The sequence below is a fragment of the Oryctolagus cuniculus genome, chromosome 17 (genome assembly GCF_051225735.1).
Source record: "Oryctolagus cuniculus isolate XC-2025 breed Fujian yellow rabbit chromosome 17, ASM5122573v1, whole genome shotgun sequence".
In the NCBI taxonomy this organism is placed as follows: domain Eukaryota; kingdom Metazoa; phylum Chordata; class Mammalia; order Lagomorpha; family Leporidae; genus Oryctolagus; species Oryctolagus cuniculus.
In genome coordinates this window covers 25,254,707-25,279,513 of record NC_142883.1, presented here as the reverse complement: position 1 = coordinate 25,279,513, position 24,807 = coordinate 25,254,707, and the positions used below count along the sequence as shown (strand labels likewise).

The following is a 24,807-nucleotide window of genomic DNA, read 5'->3' as shown; positions in this document are numbered from 1 at the left end:
TATGATTTTATTTATCTATGTGAAGGGCAGGGTGTCATAGAGGGAGAGACAGAGAGGAAAATAGATCTTCTATCTGCTGGTTCACTCCCCAAATGCCTGCAATAGCTGGGGCTGGGCCAGGCAGAGGCCCGAAGCCTGGAGCTCATCTAGGTCTACCATGCGTGTGGCAGGAGCCTAAGCACTTGAGCCATCACCTGCTGCCTTAGGGGCATGAGCAGGCAGGCGGATCAGAAGCAGAGTGGGCAGGACCTGAACCAGGCACTCCAGTATGGGATTCGGGTGTCCCCAGCAGGGGCTTAACCCACGGCACCATAATACCTACCTCCTACCCCCAAGATTCTTAGAACCCATGAGACCTTCACCGCCTTCCACCTAAGTTGGAAAATGAAGTCCAAAGGGAGCCACAAAGGCCTGCAAGTTCAAGGCCAGGTAGCCTGTTTCCAAGTCAAACTGTTGTATAAGCCAATGTTCAAAGAACTCTCAACTTCCTAAGCTAATGGGCAGAAACTGATAGGCCAGACAGCCTAGGAACAGAAGCCTCTCACGCCCTAAAATACCCACTCCCCCTCCCAACCCTCACCCCAGCCCTGCCACCTCCCATCCCACCCCAAACTGTCAGGCACCTTTCTGCTGGACCAGGGACACTTCCTTTAGGGCAGGCTGCTCTGCAGCTGAGTGCCTGGGGTCATCTGTCACTGCCTAGCTCTGTGACCTGGGGCCACAGGCTGCCCTTTGCTTCATTTCCCCTGTGCTGCAGAAGGAAGACCTGAGCCTTTGAAGCCATGCGTGGCTGTCCTGGGGGAAGACTGTGGGGCCTGGAGAGCCAAGGCCCCTAACTGCCGGCCCGATGCCTGGGGACACTCTCCATGGCCTCCTCCACCTCGCCCGTCCCCGAATCACCAGGGCAGACCCGGCAGTGCACACTGCACCCTGGTGGCCCCTGCCTCGCAGTGTCCTAGGGCAGGGCGCTGGCTCCCGGAGCTTCTGCTGTTTCACCTGGGAAGCCAGGAGCACAAGGACCCATCTGTCAGGGTACCCCGTGGGTTCCGGGGCAGGTGGAGTGAGTGGCTGGGGCTCTTGCTGGGCCCTCCATGGCGCCCCCACCTCCAGGCCAGTTGGAGAGCAGAAGGTCGAGGCCTTGGATTCCGGCCTCCTTGGCTCTCCCGCTGAAACCATGGGCAAGTGACTCACCCTCTTTGTGAGACCAGGTGGAGAGCTGCTCGCTGGCTGTCTGATCAGGGTTCACCAGGAAGTCACCAGAGAGAGAGCACTGTCACCTCGCGTGACTCCATTCTCACACGGGCCCCGGGGTGACACTCAGCAAAGGGGAAGAGACGCAGCCCCCCAGGCCGCCCAGAGGTCCCCACGAGCTGGGGGCCCATTTCCCAGTCCACTTCTGCCCCCTCCTAAGGCGATGGCTGCTCCCGCCATGCCTCACCCGTTGGCACAGTGAGAGAGAGAGGAGTAAAGCAAGCTGAAAGAGAAAAGGATTGTGTCCTGAGGTTTTTCAGGAGCTTCTACCTGTTATTGTGAAGCTTGAACCATCAGTGCTGCCTGGTTCAAATCCCAACTGCCCCCCTCTGAGCCTGTTTCCTGCTAATGCACCTGCGAGGTAGCAGATGATGGCTCAAGTGCTTAGTTAGGTCCCTGCACCCTCACAGGAGAGACCCACCCGGGTGGAGTTCCAGCCCCTGGCTTCCAACTGGCCTAGCCCCAGCTGTTGTGGGCATTTGGGGAATGAAACAGAAAATGGAAGATTTCTATCTTCCTCTCCCCCCCTCCTTTAAAATATATACATAATCAAAAAAATTTTTTTGACAGGCAGAGTGGACAGTGAGAGAGAGAGACAGAGAGAAAGGTCTTCCTTTGCCATTGGTTCACCCTCCAATGGCCGCTGTGGCCGGCGTGCTGCGACCAGTGCACCGCGCTGATCCGAAGGCAGGAGCCAGGTGCTTATCCTGGTCTCCCATGGGGTGCAGGGCCCAAGGACTTGGGCCATCCTCCACTGCACTCCCTGAGGGAATACAAACGGAAGGCTTTCACAGCAGTGGCTGAGCACAGCAGGGAACTTGTTCCACTCAACAAGCATCTAAGTCCTACTGGGAGACACTCAAACTCCATCCTGCCCCCATGTTGGGTACCAGGGAAGGGAGGGGCGTTTGTGACACCAAATGAGACGGTGTGAGGTGACAGGTGGAATTCCAGCGTTACCACCCACCAGCAGGGTGACCCCAGCAAGCTCCAGCCCTGGAGCCTGGATTACCCAGCAGGAAAATGAGCCCGGGCCGGCAGGCACGCGGCACCTGGTACATCGCAGGGTGGCGGCTGCCAGGAGCTGCACCTGCAAGATTACTTCAGCTCCTCGTCAGTGCTCAGGACTTGCAGGGCGGCAGAGCAGGGATGAGGCGGGCGCCCCCCACAGCAGGGAGGGTCTGGGATGGGGAAAGGCGTTGTGAAGGAGGTGGTCTTAGGGAGAGGAAATCAGGGTGGGCTGGTTCCAGGACCGCGTGAGGAGAGAGGAGGCGGAAGGCGCTGGGTTTCAGGAAGGGTACTGCAGCTCTTAGTGCTTGGGCCCCGTGGCACGGGTGGGAACTACAGCCGGTCCGTCCCCAGCCCCAGGCATAGAAATCAGGTGAATTCCTCGCAGATCCGGGTCCCTCTCTTCCAGCCCCGGGTCTGGCTCCCTCCCCGGACAGCGCCCGGGGCAGTCTCAGGAAGGGCCGGAGTCAGACACCACCCCCACCTCCACCCACGACCCTGGCTGTGAACCCTGGGCAAATCCTTTCTCCTGCGGGTGGTAAACACCGCGCCGCGAAGGTGGCAGTGGCGCCCAACGCCCGCTTCGTAGTGTCCCCAGCCAAGCCGAGTTTCACCTCCCCCCCACAAGCACAACCTCACCTGCGTGCGGCGAGGGAGGGGCGCGGAACGGGGGGAAAGGCCGACTGCGGCCGGGAACGGACGCGGAGGAGGAAGCGGGTTTTATAGACAACACCGTCTAGGCAGGGACGACCCAAGCGGGGACCCCAGCCGGCGTCTGCGACTTAGGGGAGCGGGAGAACCCCTCCTCCCGGCCATCTCGGGTCGCTGGGACTCTGCCTGGAGGGCAGAGGGCACCTGGCTCCGCACACGTGGAAGAGGCACTGCTGTCCCGGGCCGGGTCAGCCCGTGCCTGCCGCCCGGCTGGAGGAACGAAGCTTGGGACCGGCTCGGGGTGGAGGGTCTTTCTGCGAACGCTCGGGATCGGGGCCCGGCAGGCGGAGGTTGAACAAGTGCACTGCCCCAGCATTTCCAGGTGTGCGCGCAGGGGCGCTCCGCAGCTGTCCCCAGGCGCGGGGACGAGGTGCCCCCCACCCCCGCTCCTTGGGAGGGACGCGAGCCCTCCCACCCCTCTCCGCGGCGCCCAATCCCACCTTGGCTCCGCGCTCCCGGAGCCCCTGGGGCAGCCTGGAGGCGTGGCCCGCCGGCGGCCCGCCCCTTTGATGTGCGCCGGCGCCGCCGCGATTGGCCGGCCGCTTGTGACGTGCGGGGACTGCGGTGGGCCCGGGTGCTGCAGCAGCCGCAGCGCCGGCCGCGGCTCGGGCTCCGGCTCCCCGGCATTTAAAGGGGACGCGGCGGCGGCGGCGGCGGCGGCGGCGGCCCGGGGGGATGGGGGGCAGGTGGAGGGGACGGCCCAGACGCACATCATCCACGGTCCCTCGGGACTAGAGGGACTCGTGAGCTGGAGCCCAGCAATCTGGGGGTGGATAAGACACCACGTCCCCTCCAATCCCCGTAAGCACCCCTTGCTCCATTCTGCGCCCCATTGCCTTAGCCAGCCCCCTTGCCCACTCGGTACTCTGCAAACTCAGCCAGGACAGACTCTGCTGCCGCCGCCGCCCCCGCTCCCACGTGAGTCCTGGGGAAGGGCTGGGGTCCCGGCGTGGGGTGGGCACTGTGTACACTTTGAGGACGCTCCTCCCGCGCGGGGCGGTGGAGGAGTCCCTGGAGGAGAGGAATGACTCCCCTTCCCTCTCCTGCCCCGGGAACGCGGCGCCCGGGCACCCCTTCGTTCCGCGGCTCCGCCGAGCCAAGGAGTCGGTGTCCCTTGCCGCCGGCCACCCACAAGCCCTCCTGTCCCCGAGCCGCGCGCCCCCCGCCCGCAGTGGAGCGGGGAGCCCGCCAGCTGGGGATGTGCCAGAGTGCCTGCTTTCCAGTCACCTCTAAAAATATCTCTCCCCCCTCCCCCACGGGCGGCTGCCACCTCCTGTCCCTACCCGGTGGGGATCCCCTCTGGGCGTATCCGCCCTGGTAGGGAGAGCCCTGGGTAACTGCTGGTCCCAGCTCCTCACTGGCACCAGGGCGTGGGTCTCTCACCTTCCGCTGGTTGGGACAGCCTAAGGGGGTCCCTAGCTGGGAGTCTCCCAAAAGGCTCCGGAGGATCTAGAGTTCTAGTGATTCAAATGCTGTGTGACCCCGGGATGCTAGCCTGGCCTCTCTGGGCCTTTTCCTCCCTCTTTGCTTCTTGGTGGTGATGGGCACTGTCTGAGGGAGTGAATTCCAGCTGAGTGGCAGGGTTTGATTTGTAGTGATTGTGATGGAGGAGGCAGCGCGGGCTCTGATTGGGATTTCTGGGTCCTCACTGTCCCAAAGCTTCCCCGGAGCTCACCCCACCCCTGAAGAGGGAAAGCGGGAACTCAGGGCTTCTGTAGGGAGGGGTGCCCCCCCCCCACCCCTTGGCACCTCCCACCCCCTCCCCCTCTGACCCTAAGCGCATTTGCATGAAAGGCCGGGAGGATTTCTTGATTGGACTAGCAGGGAACTCCCTGGCACCTCCTGAAGCTCCCTTCTCGCTCTGCCTCCAGCCGGGACAGAGAAGCTCAGAGCCACAGCCCCTTCCTGCTGGGAACTCTTCTTGGTGGCCACGGAAGCCTTCCATCACTAGGGACACAGCTGCCAGAGGTAAGCGGCCTTTTGGAATGTTTTGGAGGCCAGTGGGGAACAGGTCCCGGGGCTTGACCTCAGTTTCCCCCCAGGGGGGAAGGCACCTAGGAGGCCAGAGGCCTTTCTCCCTTGAAGATTAAGACAACACATGCATCAGAGATTTCCCTAAATCCTGCCATCAGATTTAAGAAAATGCATCTTTTCCCTATGAGAAATATCAATAGAATATCCCCCCCCCAAAAAAGGGGGGGAAAAACCAGAGCAAGGCAAGGAGACCCTTATCTGGGGGTGACAATGGGCGTCTGGGTGGTGCGGTGACCTCTGCATTCTGTGTATTCACCTCTTGCTGCTCCCCGTGCCCGACACGTGCCTGCCCGTGTTGACTGTCTGACCTTTCTCCTCTGACTCCCCTGGGCCGCCTGGACACTCACTAGCAGCCAGGATTCTGTCTGGGGTGGCCCTTGTCCCCCTCCCCAGCATGAGTTCCTCCCCTTTGTTGTCCCTCTTCTCTCTCTTCTCTCTAGCCCGTGTCTCTCCTCCACCCCCCTGCCTTTGCTCATGTCCCAGGTCAGCTTGGGCCAACTTTCCCAATTCCCAGATTAAAAGTTCATCAAAGCTAAGACCCACATCCCATTCTTACCGGAAGGGTTCAATGCATGTGTGTTCGGGGAGTTGAGGGAGAAGGGGGCTCTCAAGATGGAAGGTGCTGGAGCCTGGACCTTCATCCTGGAATGTCCCAGTCCCTGTCCTGTAGGATACCTGTTTTGCCCTGCTGCCCTGCCTGGAACGGCCAGGGGAGCTTCTCTTGACTGTCAGAGGGGTTTAAGTAGCACACTGGCACCACCAGAGGGCAGCAGCCAGCCAGATCTGTGCTCCTCTCCCGGTACAAGGCTGCCGGGTCCACAGCTTTGCCTTCCCTACAGAGGTCCAGGGCTTATTTGACCAAAGCTGGGGTGCTGGAGCCAGGAACTGGCCCGAGTAGGACACAGCATGGCCTCAGCAAGTTAGCCAACATTGCCGAGCCTTCTCCCTTGCTGAGCTTAATGAGGTGCTCCGCGGGCCGGGTCTGTTTCAGGGGTCGCTTGTAGTGAGACCCTGGGGGCTCAGCAGACGGGCACTAGCGGTGAAAGCTAAGCCAGCGGCTTAGCACCTGATGGATTCTGCGTTTGTCAGGCGCTCCAACAGATCCCCTTCTCGTGCTGCCCAGGGTGATGTGCTGACAATGAGCGGGTGTTTTCCAGTTGCTGGCCTCCGATGCCTGTCTAGGGTAAGTGGGGCCCTCCAGGGATCTCTTGGGATGCCATCTCAGCCCCCACCTTCCATCGAGGGGTGGGGGGGGCCCTCTCCAGCCATCTCAGCCCCCACTTTCCATCGAGGGGTGGGAGGGGCCCTCTCCAGCCATCTCAGCCCCCACTTTCCATCGAGGGGTGGGAGGGGCCCTCTCCAGCCATCTCAGCCCCCACCTTCCATCGAGGGGTGGGAGGGGCCCTCTCCAGCCATCTCAGCCCCCACTTTCCATCGAGGGGTGGGAGGGGCCCTCTCCAGTCCCCCCTTCAGCTCAGCCTGGCACTGAGACCCCCTGAAGGGAAGTTGCTGAGACCAGAGGGTGGCTCTAAGGCTGAGGGCAAGGGACAGTTCTGTTCACATGCCTCTTTGCAAGAGTTTTTTAAAATATAGATTTATTTACTTATTTGAAAAGTAGAGTTTCAGAGAGGCAGAGAGAGAGAGAGAGAGAGATCTTCCATTTGCTGGTTCACTCCCAAAATGGCTGCAACGGCTGAAGCTAAGCCGATCTGAAGCCAGGAGCCAGGAGCTTCATCTGGGTCTCCCACATGGGTGCAGGGGCCCAAACACTTGGGCCATTTTCCACTGCTTTTTCCAGGCCATAGCAGAGAGCTGGATCAGAAGTGGAGCAGCCAGGATAGAACCAGTGCCCATATGGGATGCCGGCACTGCAGGCGGCGGCTTTACCCACTATGCCACAGTGCCAGCCCCCACATACCTCTTGTGAAATGTAGAGCTGGGACTAACATTTCACAAACTGTGCTAGGGCATGCACAGGGCGGCATTCGCAGAGGGGGAGGAAGAAACGGAAAGAGCACTGGGTGCATCCCCCCTGCCCGGGATGAGAGGGGAGGGGAAAGGCAGTGCAGGAAAGGGTGCTGGGAGGTCGCACATGCTCTCTCGGGCAAAGGCGGCAGGGCCGCGCCGCTGGGGGCTCCTGCGTCTCCATTTGCTTGCCTCGCTTTGTGCCCTGACCCCTCCGCTGCTGTCCCCCATGTCCCCCATCCTCCCTGGTCCAAGGTCTCCACTTCCCGGAGCTCCCACCCTCACCATCTTCCTGTCTCTGGCTGTCTGTTTCCAGGCTGCCTTAGCACAACTTCCTCTTAGCTCCCCTGGTCCTGCTGCCTGCTCCTCCCCCTCTGCCTTGTCAGCCTCTGCTGCTCTCTTTCCTCTCCCTTACCTGTCTCCCAGGTGTGTCGTGGCCTTGCCCGGGAGGCTCCAACCTCCCCCAGCCCCACTGCTTCTCCTGCTGCCCGCTTGCTTCGGACTCTGGCAGAAACCCCACCCGCTGACACGTCCCTCCTGGGGAACTGGCAAGTGACTAGTGATGAGCTGGCAGCCAGGGCCCTAACCATTCCTGGCAAAGCTGTGTCCAGGCCCCGGACCCCTGCCCAGCGCCCTGGGGCTGGCAGCAGCTCGCAGAGCCTTCCTGGGTCTTAGCTGGTCAGTGTACACAGCTGGTTTTTTACTCTAAGGCCTAAAATCCACTTCTCTGGCCAGAGAGACCTACGTACCCAAGTCTCCAGGCCTGGGGCTGACACTCCATCCAGACCCTGGGACCTGGCACCCCATGTGCCTTGGTTGCTGCCCCAAAGTCGTCCCTGGGACCTGGCTCCTGGTTGGGTTTCACAAGGACCCAGGGGAGGAGGAGGAGGGTGCATGGGTGGTCTCTTTGCCTGCCTTTGTGTTGGGGAGGGAGTGGAAAGTTCCTCCTTCTGTCCCCCCCTTGTGGCTTACACCAGCTTCAAGGGCCACCGGAAGTCTCCCCAACAGAAGTCTTCCAAGGGGAGGGGGCCCTTGGAAGCTGGCCCTTGCCAAGCCTCCGTGGTCCTGGCTCAGGGGGACAGAGAACAGGGGCCAAAGAAGTCCTTCCGGGTCTAGGGGTTAGGCTGGTAGAGGGCGCGGATGGGGGGTGGTGGGGTGTTGGGTGCTGCTCCCAGCTTAACCAGCCTCGGGTCCTCCTCAGGTCCTGGACGTGCCAGCGCCTCTGGCCTGCTAACCAGCCTCTTCCTGGCCGGCTCCCGCCGCGCCCCCTCTCGCTTGCCTCCTCCTCCTCCTGCTGCTCCCTCCCCCCCTGCTCCCAGGACGGCGGGATGGCTGCCCAGAGCGCCCCGCGCTTCCTCCTGACCTTCGACTTCGACGAGACCATCGTGGACGAAAACAGCGACGACTCGATCGTGCGCGCCGCGCCGGGCCAGCGGCTGCCCGAGAGCCTGCGAGCCACCTACCGCGAGGGCTTCTACAACGAGTACATGCAGCGCGTGTTCAAGTACCTGGGCGAGCAGGGCGTGCGGCCGCGGGACCTGCGCGCCGTCTACGAGGCCATCCCCCTGACGCCGGGCATGGGCGACCTGCTGCAGTTTGTGTCTAAGCAGGGCACCTGCTTCGAGGTCATTCTCATCTCGGATGCCAACACCTTCGGCGTGGAGAGTGCGCTGCGCGCTGCTGGCCACCACGGCTTGTTCCGCCGCATCCTCAGCAACCCGTCGGGGCCCGACGCACGGGGGCTGCTGGCGCTGCGGCCCTTCCACACGCACAGCTGCGCGCGCTGCCCCGCCAACATGTGCAAACACAAGGTGCTCAGCGACTACCTGCGCGAGAGGGCCCACGACGGGGTGCACTTCGAGCGCCTCTTTTACGTGGGCGATGGCGCCAACGACTTCTGCCCCATGGGGCTGCTGGCGGGCGGCGACGTGGCCTTCCCGCGCCGCGGCTACCCCATGCACCGCCTCATCCAAGAGGCGCAGAAAGCCGAGCCCAGCTCCTTCCGCGCCAGCGTGGTGCCCTGGGAGACAGCCGCCGACGTGCGCCTCCACCTGCAGCAGGTGCTCAAGACGTGCTGAAGACGCTCGCCTGCAGGGGGCGCCCTGGGCCGGCGAGCGGCTGAGGGCGCGGGGCGGGGGCCGTCGGGGAAGACCCGCGAGTTGGCTGTTTCCTTGCTCTTGCGCTTGGCGCTGACCCTCCCGGCGTCTCCCAGGGAGGGGTGGCCCCCCAAGCCGTTCCCGTCTATGCAGTGAGCCCCGCCCAGCTGCCTCCCCCCTTCTCCCCGCCCACCCCCTTCACCGCAGTTAAGCTCTGGAGTGCAGCGCATGCGGGGTCCTGCGCCCACCCTGGAAGGCAGTGGGGACCCTTCCAAGACCCTGGGCGGCAGGGGACCCTGGATGGTGACAGAGGGCACCTCCTCCACCGCTCTCACTGCCGCCTCGGCCTCCTAACGACCCCTCTCCAGTCTTCTATCAAAGGGACCCAGGCACCCGAAGTCCGCATGGCCACTCGGACTCCCCGCGGAGAAAGTTGACGCTCTCCGTTCCGCCGACAGCTCCAAGCCTTTTCCATCTCGCCACGCCCCTACACAGTTCGTGTACTCGCTACTACACCTTGGCCCATCCCTTCAGCACCCCAGCGTGGAAGAGAAAAGCCAGAGCGAACAGTCGCCCCCTGCCGGTGGAACGAGGTAGCATCCAGCCCAACTCAGGTCCGGCGCTCCCGGGACCCTCGCCCCGCAGCCTCGCCTATGCCGCAAGAGACGGGAGAACGCACCAAAGCCGCCCTCTGCGCCTTCCCCCTCCACCCACCTGTACGGAACAGAAAGCCATGATGTTTTTAAGCAGAACCAGGGAACCCCATGTCCTCCTCCCTTCTGGTGTCAGAACTATAAAGCAGGCGAAGGGGAACCTGTGTCTGAGATTTGTGGTGCCGTGGTCCACGAGGGCAGGGGGAGGCGCGCTGTTGCTTCCTGACAGCCCCCACTTAACTGGGGGAGACTGTCCCCACTCCTCAAGTTGAGGAGCCACGACCCAACACAACACGCACAGCAAGCGAGGGTCAAAAGAGCCGGGTGCAGTCCCCCCACTGCAGAGGGGCCTCTGGGGTGTGGCAGGCCCAGGAGAGGTGCGGTCATTAGCAGAACTGGGTGTCTTTTGGCCCCCTAGTCCCGCGGGGCAGCTGTCAGGTCATCCGCTTTATTCAGAGTTGGCACTTGAAGCTGGAGACCCCACCCAGCACGTGGGAGGGATCCTCTGTGGCCAGGGTCATCCCCACACTCCTCGGCCTCCGGTTCTGTCCAGTCTGCAGCAGACCTCCGAGTACCTTCTCTCCCCAGGGCCCCCACTTTGGGGGGAGGGGGAAGGGACAGACTGCACAGCTCACATCGCAAAATGCGGGCAGCCCAGTCCAGCGGGCTGGCTCGGCTCGGAGCCTGGGTGGGCACAGGGAGAGCCCTGGGCGGTCAGCAGCTGGGCTCCACATAGTTCCCGGGGAAGAATCCAGCGCCCTCAGAGCTGACGCCCTCGCACCAGCCGTCAGAGTAGCGGCGCGTGACGTACATGACCGTGCCCTCGGAGAAGGAGAGCTCATTGTCCTTCTGCGCGGTGTACGGGTGCAGAGTCACCACTGCAGGCCGGGGGAGAGGGTGGCTGAGGTGTGCGGGGAGGCCCCCGGGGAATACTGGACCCTGGGGAGCATTTAGGGGAGAAGGTTGCGGGGCTCCCAAACCTTCAGGATCCGTTAATATCCAGCACCGGGTGGCTGCTGTCCACCCAGCTTGGTTCTGAGCTCGGCTCATTGGAAAGCATATGTGAGGCGCGCGTGCGCATGTGCGTGTGGGTATGTGGCGGGAGGTTAAGGGAAGAACCCCTTTGCCGGAGTGGGGTAGGTGTCTAGAGGGAAGTAAAGTTGGGACAGGGCAGCAGCAGAGGCCAGACCCGGGACCTGGGACGAGGTGCCCTCCAGTGCCCAGCGTCAGGTACCTTTCTCCAAGTAGGCTGCAGGGACCCAGCTGGGTTCTTCCGGCCCAAAGCCTGGCGGGGGCGGAGGCAGCAGCTCCAGCTCGTCCACGTCTAGGGGCGGAGGAGGGGGCAGGTCCAGGGGCGGGGGCAGCTCTTCGGCTGGGAGTAGGAGAGAAAGCAGGCTGCAAAGCGCGGCGCCGGGAACCCTCCCTCCGCCAAGGGCCTTTCGCTGTCGAGTCTCCCGGCTTGGTACAAGCTCTCTGCTACCCTCAGCGGCCTGGTGCCCGCACGGTGCCTCTGGCAGGTGCTCCCGGTCCACGCCGAAAGGGCGGTCGGACAGCACCACTCGTGAGCCGAGGGACTCGGGCAGGCCACTAAACTCTCAGTCTCATCTGTTGAATGCGTGTGGGCAGAGCCGAGGCTCGGGGTTGTGAAGTTTCAATTATGGCTGAGAAGCTGGGAGCCCGGGGCCCCATGCGCAGCAGGCGTTGAACGATTAATTCGATTCCTGCTCTTCCTCTCCCTCCGTTTCCCTCGCCTGGGCGAAGCGTTTCCTGGGGCGTCCGGGTTAGATCCCAGAAGGGTGGGGTCGGGGCAGCGTCCGGAAGCGACAGAGACCCTGCAGGGGGGCGGGGTCCTTACCTGGAGGGGGCGGGGACAGCTCCTCCGGGGGAGGCGGGGGCAGGAAGACCTCGTTGGCAGGAGGAGGTGGCAGGGCCAAAGAGCTAAGTGGCGGTGGCGGTGGCGGTGGGGGTGCCTCCTGTCCCTTGGGCGCGGAGACCCCACCGCCACCGTCGGCGCTGCTGTAGACGGAAGAGAGCAGGGCCCGGCTCGCTTAGGGCACACGTTCCGTAATCCGGTATGCCCGGCTGGTCCCGCCCCTTCACTGCCCAGTGCTGGGTCCCGGAGATCCTGAACCCCCAGAATCACGGTGACAAAACCACACACCCCCAGCATCACCCACTTGGTCTTGAAGGACTCACCCTGCTGAGGCCAAGGAAGAGGCGGATGAGGCGGCGGAGAGTCTGCCGTCCGGTACTGTGGGAGGCTGCACCGGCTCGGGGATCCGGGGTGGTCTCCTGGGCGGGGGGGAGGGAGGCAAAAGGTTTCCGGGTGCGAAGGGGCGGGGGCGAGGCGCCAGCCTCAGGCCTGTCACCATAAAGGTCAAGGCGCCAGGTACTGTGGGCGTGGGTGGGGCAGGGCCAGGCTGGTTGGGGTCGCGGCGAAGCCTCACCCCAGTGTGGCGGAGGCAGGGGCGGCGGGTGTCTTGATATTCTTGCGAGACAGGGTCCCGGTCCGCGACAGCTGCGTGCTCAGGTCCTGTGCGGGAGTAGGGCGCGGGGCTGACACCTGGGGTGGGGGTGGTGCGCGCTCCACCCATCCCAGGGAGGAAGTGGGGGATGGGCGGCCGAGACCCAGGAGGGAGAGCGCGCGCACCACAAGTTCCCACTTCCACTTCCCAGGCCCCTCTGCCGCCCTACGCCGTCCCCACCCCCTCTGTCTCTGCCGAAACCCAAGCGACCGAAAGAAACCTCGGAGCGCAGACGCAGTCTGAGGGCCGCTTCCTGTGTGTGGCCGCAGCGGGCTGGGGCGAGGGTTGGTGGTGGTGGGGGGGGGGGTGTTCATCCCAGCCCCTCCCCAAAGCCATCTCAGAGCACAGCCCTGGCTCGGTGGTCCCCAGCTTTGAAGGGCGGAGGGAGGGGCTGGGGAAGGCTGGTCCCACCTGGGCAGGGCCCAGGCCACTTAGCGCTGAGTGCTCAGCGGACAGGTGCAAAGCCCCGTGCAAGATGGCGCTTCTGTTAGCCACCGGCTTCCCCAAGGCGCCGGCAGGGAGGTGCGATTCTGTTTGCTGAGGCTCCCCAGGGCCGTGACAGAGGGGACTCTAAGTGGGACCCTGGGAAGGAGTTTTGGGAAGGGAGGTAACTGGAGGAGTGTTGTGCCCCTCTTGTGGGGGCCGCTGTGATAGGGTGGCAAAGGAGTGATGTCGCCGTGTGCGTGAGCCATCTCTCACTGCCAAGAAGGTCATGGGCTGAGAGCGAGTGAGCGGGAAGGCTGCTCAGCGCGGTACCTCAAACCCCCAGACAGAGGAAGTTCTGTTCTGTTCTCATGCGACACCCACACCCAGCAGCCACAGTGTGGGGGAGGGTGCCAGGACCCCAGTCTCAGCAGATCATGGGCTGGGGGCTTGCAGAGGCTGGAAAAGAGGGGGCAGGATGGCTTTGGGGAAAGGGGTCTCAGGTTGAGATGAGGGCCAGGGTCTAGGAGAGACTGTACTGTGGGGAGACGGGGCCCCCATCACTACCTTGATCCCGTGGCCAACGTCATCCAGGCAGCCGAAGTTGAGGGGTTTCCTGTAGTAGGGCGTGAGGGGGGGCAGGCTCTCGGGGGCGATGACCTTCTGGCCAGGGGGCAGCTGCTGGACAGTGGCTAAGGTGCCAATCTCCCGTCGGGCCACCTTCTCCAAATGCATGTTCACCATCTGCGCGACAGGGCTGGAGGTGACAGTGGTGTGGCGGGGAGGGGGGTGCTGTCTGATTCCAGCCCCCTTCTCACTAAGGAATGGGGTAGAGATATTAGGGTGGAGATGGGGACCATGGGAGACAGCGAGGCCCAGAGAAAGAGTGAGTTTTGTCCCCAAGGCCACACAGCAATTGAGAAAGGTGGGGGAGAGGACAGAGCCACTTTAGAGCAACTTCCTGGAGGAAGAGAATGAGGGTTATTATTAGCCGAGCAGGAACAGGAGGAAAAGAGAAAATCCAACATCCCCAGGGAAGCTGGGAAGAGACTAGAGGCCAGGCCGGCTCCGGGGCAGAGGCGGTCACGGGGGAGGGGACAGGGAACGGTGGCTGGAGCCACTCTGCCTTCTGGGGGACAAACAAGTCCGGTCACTTCTTCTTGGGACGCTCTGCAGAGGAATCAGCACTGAGGGTGGGAACCCGGGTCTGCTGGGGTGAGAGGAAGGACACGCCCGGTGCGTGCGCTGACTGCGTGCATGCTGCACGTGCCAAGGGATCTGTGCGTGTACTTGGTGGGGCCAGGCCTCGGGCAGGGCCCCAGGAAGGAAGGAGGAGGGGGTGTGGGCCAGAAGGGCGGGGGGATGGAGAGGGGACAGGCTGGGTGGTGGCCCTGGGTGCAGGCCACCAATTTAAAGCCACAGCTGTCTGTTGGCATGCAGAGGCAAACAGGGCTCATCTGCTTCCTTCCTGTCCCTTGCAGCCCCCATGCTTGGTAGACCACTTTCTAATGCCCTGGGGCAGACAGCAGAGGGTACCTGGGGTAGACAGCCCAGCCCATGCCTGAAACACAGCCATAGAGACAAAGAGGCCTCAGATGCACGGGTAGGGTGCAGTTCTGCAGGAGGGGACCCGAGCTGCGGGGACTGTCAGGATGGGGCTGGTGTGAGACGCCCTTGTCAGTCCCTTACCTGGCCCAGGGTGCTCACGCGGGCTTCCACCTGGCGCAGGGCAGCCCCCTGCAGGTCCAGCATGCGCAGTGTGTTCCCTGCCAGGTTGCCCACCTGGTAGGCCACGCTGGCCAAAGCCTGAGTCGTGAAGGCCATGGTCTCCTCTAGCGCCTTCCGCTTGTCTGTGGCCTGAAATACACACACACGGCCCTGGCCTGAGGCCAGCCCCTTCTGCCAGGCCCCTGGCTGAGAAGGGCGGGAGAGCACACAGACAAGGGCTGAGCTGGGAGAAGGCAGCAGCCCCCATAAGTGTCTGCGGTGGCGGCCATGGGGATGACCCGATCGCCTTCCTGAAGACGTCGGTTCCGAGCTGTTCTCGGTGATCAGGGAGCAGTGAAGAAGCGAAAGGTGATACTGGCTGGAAGAGGCAAACTAAGTCCCCCCCCACCCCAGGCCTTCCAACTGAAATCCTCAGCATGAGGCCAATGAATCCATGCCTTTAAACGCTCACCAGGTGTGTACCATCAGGTCAGTGTTCGGGAACTCGGATAGGGAAACTGAGTGTGGTGACTTCCTTCCTCATCCATTCCCTATCACGGGTTCCCAATATACCAAGAATAAACTCTGAAGTTCTAATCCGGGCTGGTGCACACCTCTCTGGGTCTGATTCCTGCTTTCTCTTCCCCCGTCATCCCCACCACGCCTCCCCACTCACTCCCCTCCAGCCACGTTGGCTACTGGATATCCATTGCTGAACGAGTAGGTTGCATCCACCTCAGGACCTTTGCACTTGTCTTTATTGTCTATCCTCCCACTAAAATGTGTAATGAGAGCAGGGAGCTTGCTGTTCTGTTCTGGCACAAGAGGACACTTCATAAATGTGTTTCTGTGAGTTCATTAATGATCGCATGGGGGCCCAAGCCACCCTCCTGGTGTGGGCCAGGCCCCTGGGTCACACTGTCAGGCTGTGGAGGGGGGAGGGGCGGGCAGCGTGTGGCTGAGGACAAAGGAGGGTTATTTTTTTTGGTCCCGGATCAGCCCATGGCCAGCTGGGGCAAAGCTTCTCCAGTCTGTTGGTTCCCCAGGCAGCTTCCTCATCTCCACTCAGGTCATGGAGTTGCTGTATCCTGGCCTGTGTCTTAGGGAGCGGGGAGCAGATGCAGGGTGAAGCCGGGGTACCCAGAGGACTCACAGGCAAGGCTGCACACTGGGGTCTTCTAGCCCAGGCCTGCAGGTGCCTGTCAGTGGAGAGCAGGCCTAGACACTACAGGGGCAAGGTCCTGAGCAAGACCAGGATGCCTGCAGGGTCCAGCCTGAGCCAGAGCCTTCTGGGAAGCCCCACTTTTTGGCCCCCCCTTTCTCTTCTAACATCAGGAAAGAGATGCTCCCTTGCCTGTCAATTTACATCTCATCAGCATCCGTAACCAAATTTCCATCTCATGAGACCCTTGTCACCGAGGGCCTTGAGTAGACAAAGCAGTCAGACTCAGATGTTCAAACCAGAAAGGACAGTGTGTCCGTGTTCTAGTTCAAGGCCAGCCTTTAGTAAGCGAAGAAACAGGCCCAGCACGGAGCAGGGACTGCCCTGGTGGTCTCCCCCAGGTTTCTGAGCTGGCCCCTCTCCTCCTGAACAGCGCCATCCCTTGTGTCATTCATCAGCCCGGGCAGGAGTGGTGTCATGGGCGCTGCCTGGATGCCTCAAGCCTGGACGCCAAGGGCCCCTAGGCTTTGTCTTGGCGCAGAAGCAGGCCTGGAGGGACAGAGGTGCAGAATCCCTCTCTGTGGCTGGCTGCTCGCTGGCTCACCATGCAAATCACCCTGTGCGCAGGCTCCATCAACCTTGACTGAGAACCCTGCAGCTGCCACCTAGCCGGCCCACTCCCACTCCCCACAGGTTTTCTGCCGCCTGGCTGGGGTGGCCAGAGAGACTAGGGATGGCCATGGAGGGCGTGGGAGCCAGGCCTCTGGGAATGGTGATGGAGGCCTCACTTAAAGCCAATCTGGGAAGTCATCTTAGGCACTTGCTTCCCCACGCAGCCTCAGAGACTAGGAAAGGTAACCGGCGGTGTGGTTTAGTGGTTAGCGTTCTGTCTAGAGAAAGCAGGCTCCCAGCACGTCCAGTGTGGGTGAGGGCTTCTGATGCCCAGAGCGTTTGGGTTGTATTATACACGTGTGTATTCCTTAACAATAATAATACCAGTGGCTGATATGTATGTGGCCTTTCTTAAGGGGCAGGCACCCGGCTAAAGGCTTTCACGCATTCTCACGTGGAGCCCGCGTAACCACCCCCGAAGGAAGCTCTGAGGATCGGATCAGGGGAAGCTGGCCGTCGTCCTAAGTTTGTGGCAGGCCTGGACCCTGGACTCAGGTGCACACCGTCCGCAAGCCCCTAAGAGGTACACGAGCACCCAAAGGTGTGGAAGTAGCTACTTCTATCCTCGGCTGTGGTGGGATTGTGCCTTTCCACGCTGGGACGAAGTGGCCGCTTTGCAATCCAAGGTCCCCCTCCTCTACAGGCTGGCCACTCGCTGCTCACGGGGACTCAGATCACACCCGGCACAGAGCTTTGAGCTGGGGAGTCAGGGAGTGTGCTCTGCAGGGTGTGAACTGGGTGTGAAGCGGGCTCTGCCACTAGCACTCAGGCCTTTGGGAAATGACTTAACCTTTCCAAGGCTCAGCTTCCTTGCTGGGGTGAAGACGAGGAGGCCCCTCAGGGAATACGCTTGTCCCGAAGTCAGGGCGTGGGGCCTTTCTCTGGTGCCGTCACCGCCACTCTTTCACCTGCCACTTTCCCATGAGCACCTGCTCCCTTGGGCTTTCTTTTCTTTCTTTGCCACATTCTCACGATGCTGGGAAGTCCCTGCGCTGCTTCTCATGGCCTGCTCAGCACCAATTAGGGAAACCAAGTTTTGCACAGGGGGTAACGAGTCTGGCCTGCAGCTTATCAAGGAGGCAGAAAGGTGGTGAGAGTGGAGCTCAAAGCCTGGGGCCAGGCGCTGTGGCAGAACAGGCTAAGCCTCTGCTTGTGGTGCCAACATCCCATATGCGCACTGGTTCGATCCCGGCTGCTCCACTTCTGATCCAGCTCTGCTATGGCCTGGGAAAGCAGCGGAGGATGGCCCAAATCCTTGGGCCCCTGCACCCATGTGGGAGACCCAGAAGAAACTCCTGGCCAGCTCAGCTCCAGCCGTTAAGGCCATTTGGAGAGTGAACCAGAGGATGGAAGACCTCTCTCTCTCTCTCTCTCTCTCTCTCTCTGTAACTCTGCATCTCAAATAAATAAATAAATCTTCAGAAAAAAATAATAAAAAGAGAAGTCCCTGTACCTCCCTGAGCCGCCATTTCCAAACCCCTAAAATAGACATTATGATCCTTGGTCTCCAGGGTACTTGTTAGGACTAACAAAGGAGCCAGGCGTTTCGGTCATCCTCAAATTCTCTCCTTCCAGAAATCCACGTTCTTGGTCCTGGGACAATCACACCATGTTTAAAACTATGCTACAAATGCCACCCTTGGGGCCTGCGCAGTGGCACACTAGGTTAATCTCCCGCCTGTGGCGCCGGCATCCCATATGGGCGCTGGGTTCTAGTCCCAGTTGCTCCTCTTCCAGGCCAACTCTCTGCTGTGGCCCGGGAGGGCAGTGGAGGATGGCCCAAGTGCTTGGGCCCTGCCCCCACATGGGAGACCAGGAAAGAAGCTCCTGGCTCCTGGCTTCGGATCGGCGTAGCTCCGGCCGTGGCGGCCATTTGGGAAGTGAACCAACGGACAGAAGAGCTTTCTCTCTGTCTCTCTCTCTCATTCTGTAACTCTACCTGTCGAATAAATTAAAAAAAAAAAATGCTACCCTCGTTGTCTTGCTGTAGCCTGTAGCCTGTCGCCAGCAGTCATGCTGTCCAGCCCCCTGCCTCTGTGTCAGGACCCCTTCCCTGACTAAGCCTACCCCGCCTTCTGCAACTGTCAAGGAGCTAACTCCCTTCTCTCCTCTGTCTCAAGCTCACTTTTGTCCTTGGGAAGTTCTTCTAAAGTCTCTCCTAGAGCCTTGCTGAAAACCGGATGATGCGCCAGCGTTTGTATATTGGGGCGCTGGGGGAGCTGAAGTCGGGGTGAGGCCTGAGACCAGAATGGACTAGCCTTGCCTGACCCCAAATTGTCCGTCCCCCACCTTGGGTGAAGTTCGGAGGACGCGGATGAAGTTGATGATTTGCAGCCCAGGCCTGGGGGATGAGCACCTGCTGGGATGGTTTCCATGGCTCCGCCTGGGCTAGGCTCTGGGGACCCTTGGTTGGGGGGCGAGGGGCCCCCCTCCACCTACCTGCACGTAGTTGTCCTCGCAGTAGTCGGCCACCCGCAGCAGGGCGCTGTGGTTGCCACGCAGAGCCTCCCGGCCCGTGGGGATGTCCAGGTTCTGCAGCTGCTGCAGCTCCGCCATCACCCCGGCCTCCGTCTGGCTCCCCCGGGAGCCGCAGCTTCTGTGCCTCACCCAGCCCTTCCTTGATTGGTCGCTCTGCCTGCCCTCCCTCTCACCGCCCTCTTGGTTTCCTCTGCGTGAGAGCCCCAAACCTGCCTGTGAAGGGCAGGCATGCTCATTCCGGGACAAGAGGAAGTCAGTCCCTGCTCCCTGGCTGGGCCTGTGCCTCTGTCCCCTGCCCGAGGAAGGGGGAAGCCAGGGGCCCAGCCCCCAGTTCCACCCAGCAGAGGAAGCCAAGGTCGGGGCGGCTGTGATGGCTCCCTGGTCCCAGAGAGGAAACTGGCTGACTGGGGGCTGGGAGGGGAGACTGAGAGGAAGGGGGCTGGCCTGCATTGGGGTGGGAGGGTAGATTTTCCACTCATGGAAGAGAGGAGGAAAGGGCAGAGGGTGGGGGCTTCCTTGGGAAGCTCTGGGATGAGTCACCGCGGGACGGGGGAGTGGAGGGTGGATGGGACATGGAGAGCAGTCCGGCTTGGGGACAGCGGATGACGGTGGCGGCACAGCAACAATAGGAAACAGCAAGAGGACTGGACACCAGGAAGGTGTCCCTGCAGGGCGGCCAGCGAGAAGGCTCCGCTAGGCATGGCCTGCGCCTGCCGGAGACCAGGCAAAGATGAAACCGGGCAGCTGTAGCGGGAGGGACTCCGATTGAGCAACAGGAAGGACTTGGACTTGAGACGCACCGGGTGCAGATTCCACGTTGACCTCCCAGGTTCAGGAAGCAGCGGCGGAGCTCAGGAGGTATGGGCTCAGGTCCTGTCCCCCGTCTCCTGTTCTTAGCGCTCACTGCTAGCTGCACGTGGGCCTGGGGTCCTGGCGCGGGGAACATTAGGATGAAAAATGGACATCCTCCTGTTCCTCCCGCTGTTTCTGCCCTCCTAGGCCAGGGCAGGAGCTGGGGGAAGGGGAATGTCTGGCCTGCAGGTGGTGCAAGGCCCACAAAATCCTCTGGTCTGGCTCTGCTGAGTCTTCCATAGGCAGGACTCAAAATTCAGTACCTCTACAGAAGGCTCATTTCCAAGCTGACAATTTCATATGGCCCCTGCATGATGCTGTAACGATCCAAATGGCCCTGAGCAGGAGGTTCCCCAGCCCTGGCCTAGAGGCCGGGAAATAAGAGGAACCCTCACTGACCACGGGGGTCCCTTAGTGTCTCCTCCTGCAGGGGGTCCCTTGCCATTTGACAGGTGTCAGGCAGATCCAGGCTTAGCATCTGTTAAATGACACAGTCCTTGATTGATGCTGGGAGGAGAGCACGAGAAAGACCAAGGGCTCAGAGACTGCACATGAGAGCCACACTCAGGGCTCAGGGGGCGTGGGGGTCAACCAGCGTGGGCCCAGGCGATTGTGGCCTCCGTGGCGCCCGGGACTAACTAGCACGGCATTGTAAGCCAGGAGCACAGTGCTATGGACTATGTGAACAAGGGGTGAGCCAGGACACCCTTGCAGGCTCAAATCGCAGGGACTCCCACGGTGGGGACACAAGGGCTTCCCGGATAAGGGAAGTTAGGAGCTCGTCCAGGACTTGCGTCAGCAGGAGGAACAGTCTCGGTGCGGGCTCCGAGGTTGGGAGAAAGCAGGGGAGGGGGCAACTGTGAGGCTTAGAGTGGGAGCCAGGGAGGCCTCTGGGGCTGATGAATGAAGCCAGGGAGAGGGGAGGAGGGGGGCTCCGAGGCAGGTGGATTTGGCGTCTGGTCCCTGGTGTGCTCTGATGGGGAGAGCGTCAGTGTCTCTGCTCCAGTGGCGAGGAGGGCTCAGGAGCTCAGGAGGATGCATGGGCTTAGAACCTTAGCCTATGATCAGCTTAGGCGGCAGAGACCTTGGTGTCCGGGCCATCTGCTTTATCCAAAGATTCTCAGCTGATGAGGAGCTGGGAGGTTCACACACCAGCGCTTCTGGGTCCTGAGAGGTGGTGTGGACTGCGCGCTCCCCACTGGCAGGTGAGAGGGGCTGGTGTTGTACTGGTCCGGGACTCAGGATTGGTGTCTTGTTTTGTTTGTAAGATTTATTTATTTCAAAGGCAGAGTGACAGAAAGAGAGAGAGAGAGAGAGAAAGAGAGAGAGAGAGACAGACCGACAGATAGAGATCTTTCATCCACTGGCTCAGTCCCCAAATGCCCGCAACAACCAGGGCTTGGCCAGGCAGAAGCTTGGAGTCAGGCCCTCCAAGTGGGTCTCTCCCATGGGTTGGCAGGAACTCAAGTACTCGAGCCATTATCTGCTGCCTTCCAGGGCACATTAGCAGGAAGCTGGATCGGAAGCAGAGGAGCCGGGACGGAACTGGGCGCTCTGATGTGGAACGCAGGCATCCCAAGTGGTGGCCTAGCCTGCTAAGCCACAATGCCTGGCCCCAGTCTTAGTACTATTGCAGCGAGAGCACCAGGCAGGCCTTCCTGTCATCCTGCAGTGATGATAATCTCATTATCAGTGACAATAGTAATCCAGGCATTAATCATACATGATGGGGCACACAGAGTATTAAAATATCTGATGGGGCCGGCGCTGTGGCGTAGCGGGCAAAGCTGCCGCCTGCAGTGCCGGCTACCCACATGAGCACCGGTTCAAGTCCCAGCTCCTCCACTTCCAATCTAGCTCTCTGCTGTGGCCTGGGAAAGCAGTAAAAGGGCCCCTGCACCCATGTGGGAGATCCAGAAAAATCTCCTTGCTCCTGGCTTCGGATCAGTGTAGCTCCAGCTGTTGTGGCTGGGTAGTGAACTGGCAGATGGAAGACTTCTCCCTCCCTCCCTCTCTCTCTCTGTCTCTGTCTCTGTGTGTGTGTGTGCCTCTGCCTCTCTGTAACTATGCCTTTCAAATAAATAAATCTTTAAAAAATATTTGATACACATTACATTCTTAGCACTCACAATCGCCCTATGAGCTAGGTACTATGATTACACTCCTTTTGCAGGTGGGGAGAGTAAGACAGCCTCAGGGAGGTGGAGTGAGTTGGCCAAAGCCACCCAGCAAGGAGGCGGCAGAGCTGGGGTCGGAGCTGGGGTCCAGCAGGCTCCAGAGCCCCTTCTCTGCCGAGAGGGACTTAGAGACGAAAAAGCAAGCTTCTCCCTGAGGAATAATAACTGAGCTCCGCGAGTCATCCGCGCTACGGGAAGCTCCTTTGTGTCGCTTCTCTGTTCCCTTCTTAAACAGATGCTTATTCCAGGGCGAAGATCGCGCCTCCCCCACCAGACTGGGAGGAGGCTTGCCCTCCATCAGACTGGGAGCAGGCTTGCCCCCCACCAGACTGGGAGGAGGCTCGTCCCCCACCAGACTGGGAGCAGGCTCGTCCCCCACCAGACTGGGAGCAGGCTCGCCCCCCACCAGACTGGGAGCAGGCTCACCCCCCCACCAGACTGGGAGCAGGCTCGCCCCCCACCAGACTGGGAGCAGGCTTGCCCCCCACCAGACTGGGAGCAGGCTCACCCCCCACCAGACTGGGAGCAGGCTCGTCCCCCACCAGACTGGGAGTAGGCTCACCCCCCACCAGACTGGGAGCAGGCTCACCCCCCACCAGATTGGGAGCAGGCTCGTCCCCCACCAGACTGGGAGCAGGCTCACCCCCGACCAGACTGGGAGCAGGCTCGTCCCCCACCAGACTGGGAGCAGGCTCGCCCCCCACCAGACTGGGAGCAGGCTCGCCCCCCACCAGACTGGGAGCAGGCTCGCCCCCCACCAGACTGGGAGCAGGCTCGCCCCCCACCAGACTGGGAGTAGGCTCACCCCCCACCAGACTGGGAGCAGGCTCACCCCCCCACCAGACTGGGAGCAGGCTCGTCCCCCACCAGACTGGGAGCAGGCTCACCCCCCACCAGACTGGGAGCAGGCTCGTCCCCCACCAGACTGGGAGTAGGCTCACCCCCCACCAGACTGGGAGCAGGCTCGCCCCCCACCAGACTGGGAGCAGGCTCACCCCCCACCAGACTGGGAGCAGGCTCGCCGTGGCGCAGGAGTGGAGGGAGGCAGTGAAGATGTGTGGGATGCCGAGGAGGCTTCGAACCTGAAGGACCCCGCAGGGCTAGAGTAGGAGTCGAGGTGTGGAGGGAGCCGGAAGCGCGGATGTGATTTAGGGCCCTGGTTGCTGACTGCCCTTCTGGGCTCAGGTGTCTCCTGGGCAGGATGGCCCAGGACCTCAGCGAGAAGGAGCTGCTGAAGATGGAGGTGGAGCAGCTGCGGAAGGAGGTGCAGAACCCCAGAGCTCCGGTGAGCCTCCTCCCTGCCGGGGCTTCTCCCGGGCCGCGGGTGCTGAGGGCACGGGGCAGGATGTGGGGGGATGCTGGGGGGAGACCCCGTGGAGCTGCTGAACCTCCCCAGCCCGGGAGAGACCCTTCCCATGCCCGGCCTGGGCCTGGCCAAGCAGCCCACACAGGTGCGAGTCAGGGGCTCCCACCTGCCTGCCCCTCCTCCATCCCCTCCCACACCCCCCACGTCTAGAAACCCCGTCTGCCTGGACTGAACAAGTCCCGCATCCTGAGAAATCAACAAGGACTGTGACCCTGTTTTGTGTTTCACAGATTTCCAAGACAGGCAAGGACATCAGGGAATACGTGGAGGCCCAAGCTGGAAACGACCCCCTTCTCAAAGGCATCCCTGAGGACAGGAATCCCTTCAAGGAGAAAGGCACCTGTCGGATAAGCTGACAGGCTGGGCGCCCTAAGCCTAGTGTCCCTCCTCAGCCAGGCCCAAGTGTCCTGGGACACCCAGGGGACCCGTGAATTTGCTCCCTCTGTCGGTCCCAGAAGGCTGTGCATCTCTCCCCAAGCCGGGGCCCTGGGCGGTAGAGCTGCCGAGCTGCCGGGTACCCTGAGCTCAAGAGGGCCTTGGAAGTGCCCCTCCACCTCCCCATGCACTCTGCACATTAGTGTCCTTTGGGGTGGGGGACTCCTCCCCCTCCCCATCTCCCAGCCTGCGATCCTCTTCCTAGTCGCTTGGATCACCGCGACGGCCTAATGACAGAGTTCATAAAGTCCTGTTTCAGGTCTTCGCCAACGTTGTCGAGTGTTTATTACGCGCTGGGCACCTGGGATAGAAGGCTGGGCACAATGAGCGCGGCTCACGTCGTGTTCCTCACCCGAAGACGGGAACGATGCCCGATTCAGTCAACACGTGCTTCCGTGGGGAGGGTCAGGGTGGTGCAGGGGCACAGGGCTCGCTGAGCTTCAGAGCAGAGGCGAGTGCCGGAGTGGGGAGGGTGCAGCACCCAGAGTGGCGAGCATGAGGCTGGAGAGGGGTCGAGTCTCGGTGGCTCCTTCCGCGAGCTTGGTTAAGGACATTTGCTTCATACACCCCCACCCCCCGTGCAACAGGGAGCCTGGGAAGGGGTTGCAGCAGCTAGGGCACCAGCTGCCCCCAGCCCCAGGGCTGGGGACGCAGGGAGGGACCAGAAGGATGCTAGGCTGCATCAGAAGGAACTTGGACAGACGCTCACAATACCGATACCGATACCGCTGTGTCCTGTGCAGCCTGGGGGGAGGCGGGGAGTGCGGGGTGGGGGGAGTGAACCGTCAGGGGAGTCCTGTCGACTGCCTTGCCAATGGTGGCTGCAGAGGCAGCAAGAACAGAGGCACAGATGGAGGCGGGGTAGAGGGAGAGCCAATCAGGCAGCGCTTGGAAAGGCGGGAGAGAGGCTTAGAGCCTCTAAGAGGATGGGAGGATCAGAGGATCCGCTGCTGGAGCCGGGCCTCCCTCCCTCCCGGAACTGTGCAGCCTTATCTGCCCACAGGGAAACTTGCTCCTGACAATAAAGTTACAGGGGAAAGAGGGGAGGCAGAGAAGCCATTAAGGAGGCAAAGGTCGGGGGGGGGGGGGAGTGAGGAGGAGGGAGAGGAGAGCTGGAGGAGGTCTTGGGGAGGTAAGATGAGTGATGGGTGGGGGACAAGGTGCTGTCCAGGAAGTCATGAGAGTTTCTGGCTGGGGGCATTCACAGACAGGACTGGATACGCAGCAGGTAACGGCGCTGCTGCCCATAGCCGCAAACTCGGCTCCCTTCCCAGCAGGCCACAGCCCACAGC

The 24,807-nt window shown here is 61.6% G+C and overlaps 3 protein-coding genes across 14 annotated transcripts; 2 read left to right on the top strand and 1 right to left on the bottom strand.

Annotated features, from left to right (window-relative positions):
* The first annotated feature begins 3,535 nt into the window (after positions 1-3,535).
* PHOSPHO1 (phosphoethanolamine/phosphocholine phosphatase 1) lies at positions 3,536-9,878 on the top strand. 8 transcript variants are annotated; one of them, XM_051824885.3, is made up of 4 exons: positions 3,536-3,888; positions 4,842-4,938; positions 6,094-6,187; positions 8,171-9,878. In XM_051824885.3, the coding sequence occupies exon 4, from the start codon at positions 8,298-8,300 to the stop codon at positions 9,045-9,047; it is 750 nt and encodes a 249-aa protein (XP_051680845.1). In that variant the 5' UTR covers positions 3,536-3,888; positions 4,842-4,938; positions 6,094-6,187; positions 8,171-8,297; the 3' UTR covers positions 9,048-9,878. The 8 variants fall into 8 exon arrangements, with proteins under 8 accessions (XP_051680845.1, XP_008269552.1, XP_008269551.1 ...); XM_008271330.5 differs by having other exon boundaries at positions 3,547-3,888; positions 6,128-6,187; XM_008271329.5 differs by having other exon boundaries at positions 3,578-3,888; positions 8,289-9,878.
* A 242-nt stretch (positions 9,879-10,120) lies between these two features.
* ABI3 (ABI family member 3) lies at positions 10,121-18,780 on the bottom strand. 3 transcript variants are annotated; one of them, XM_089318117.1, is made up of 8 exons: positions 18,647-18,780; positions 14,356-14,523; positions 13,234-13,423; positions 12,166-12,251; positions 11,915-12,010; positions 11,574-11,734; positions 10,953-11,090; positions 10,121-10,596 (listed from the first exon to the last, which is right to left on the bottom strand). In XM_089318117.1, the coding sequence occupies exons 3-8, from the start codon at positions 13,408-13,410 to the stop codon at positions 10,433-10,435; spliced, it is 822 nt and encodes a 273-aa protein (XP_089174243.1). In that variant the 5' UTR covers positions 13,411-13,423; positions 14,356-14,523; positions 18,647-18,780; the 3' UTR covers positions 10,121-10,432. The 3 variants fall into 3 exon arrangements, with proteins under 3 accessions (XP_089174243.1, XP_002719352.3, XP_089174242.1); XM_002719306.6 differs by having other exon boundaries at positions 13,234-13,410; XM_089318116.1 differs by having other exon boundaries at positions 10,153-10,657; positions 13,234-13,410.
* A 116-nt stretch (positions 18,781-18,896) lies between these two features.
* GNGT2 (G protein subunit gamma transducin 2) lies at positions 18,897-23,785 on the top strand. Of its 3 annotated transcripts, XM_070060828.2 has the most exons (4): positions 18,897-19,543; positions 20,654-20,742; positions 22,900-22,999; positions 23,311-23,785. In XM_070060828.2, exons 3-4 carry the CDS (start codon positions 22,916-22,918, stop codon positions 23,434-23,436), a joined length of 210 nt encoding a protein of 69 aa, XP_069916929.1. In that variant the 5' UTR covers positions 18,897-19,543; positions 20,654-20,742; positions 22,900-22,915; the 3' UTR covers positions 23,437-23,785. The 3 variants fall into 3 exon arrangements, with proteins under 3 accessions (XP_069916929.1, XP_017204649.1, XP_089174247.1); XM_017349160.4 differs by lacking the exon at positions 20,654-20,742 and having other exon boundaries at positions 18,914-19,543; XM_089318121.1 differs by lacking the exon at positions 18,897-19,543 and having other exon boundaries at positions 20,619-20,742.
* Positions 23,786-24,807: the final 1,022 nt, after the last annotated feature.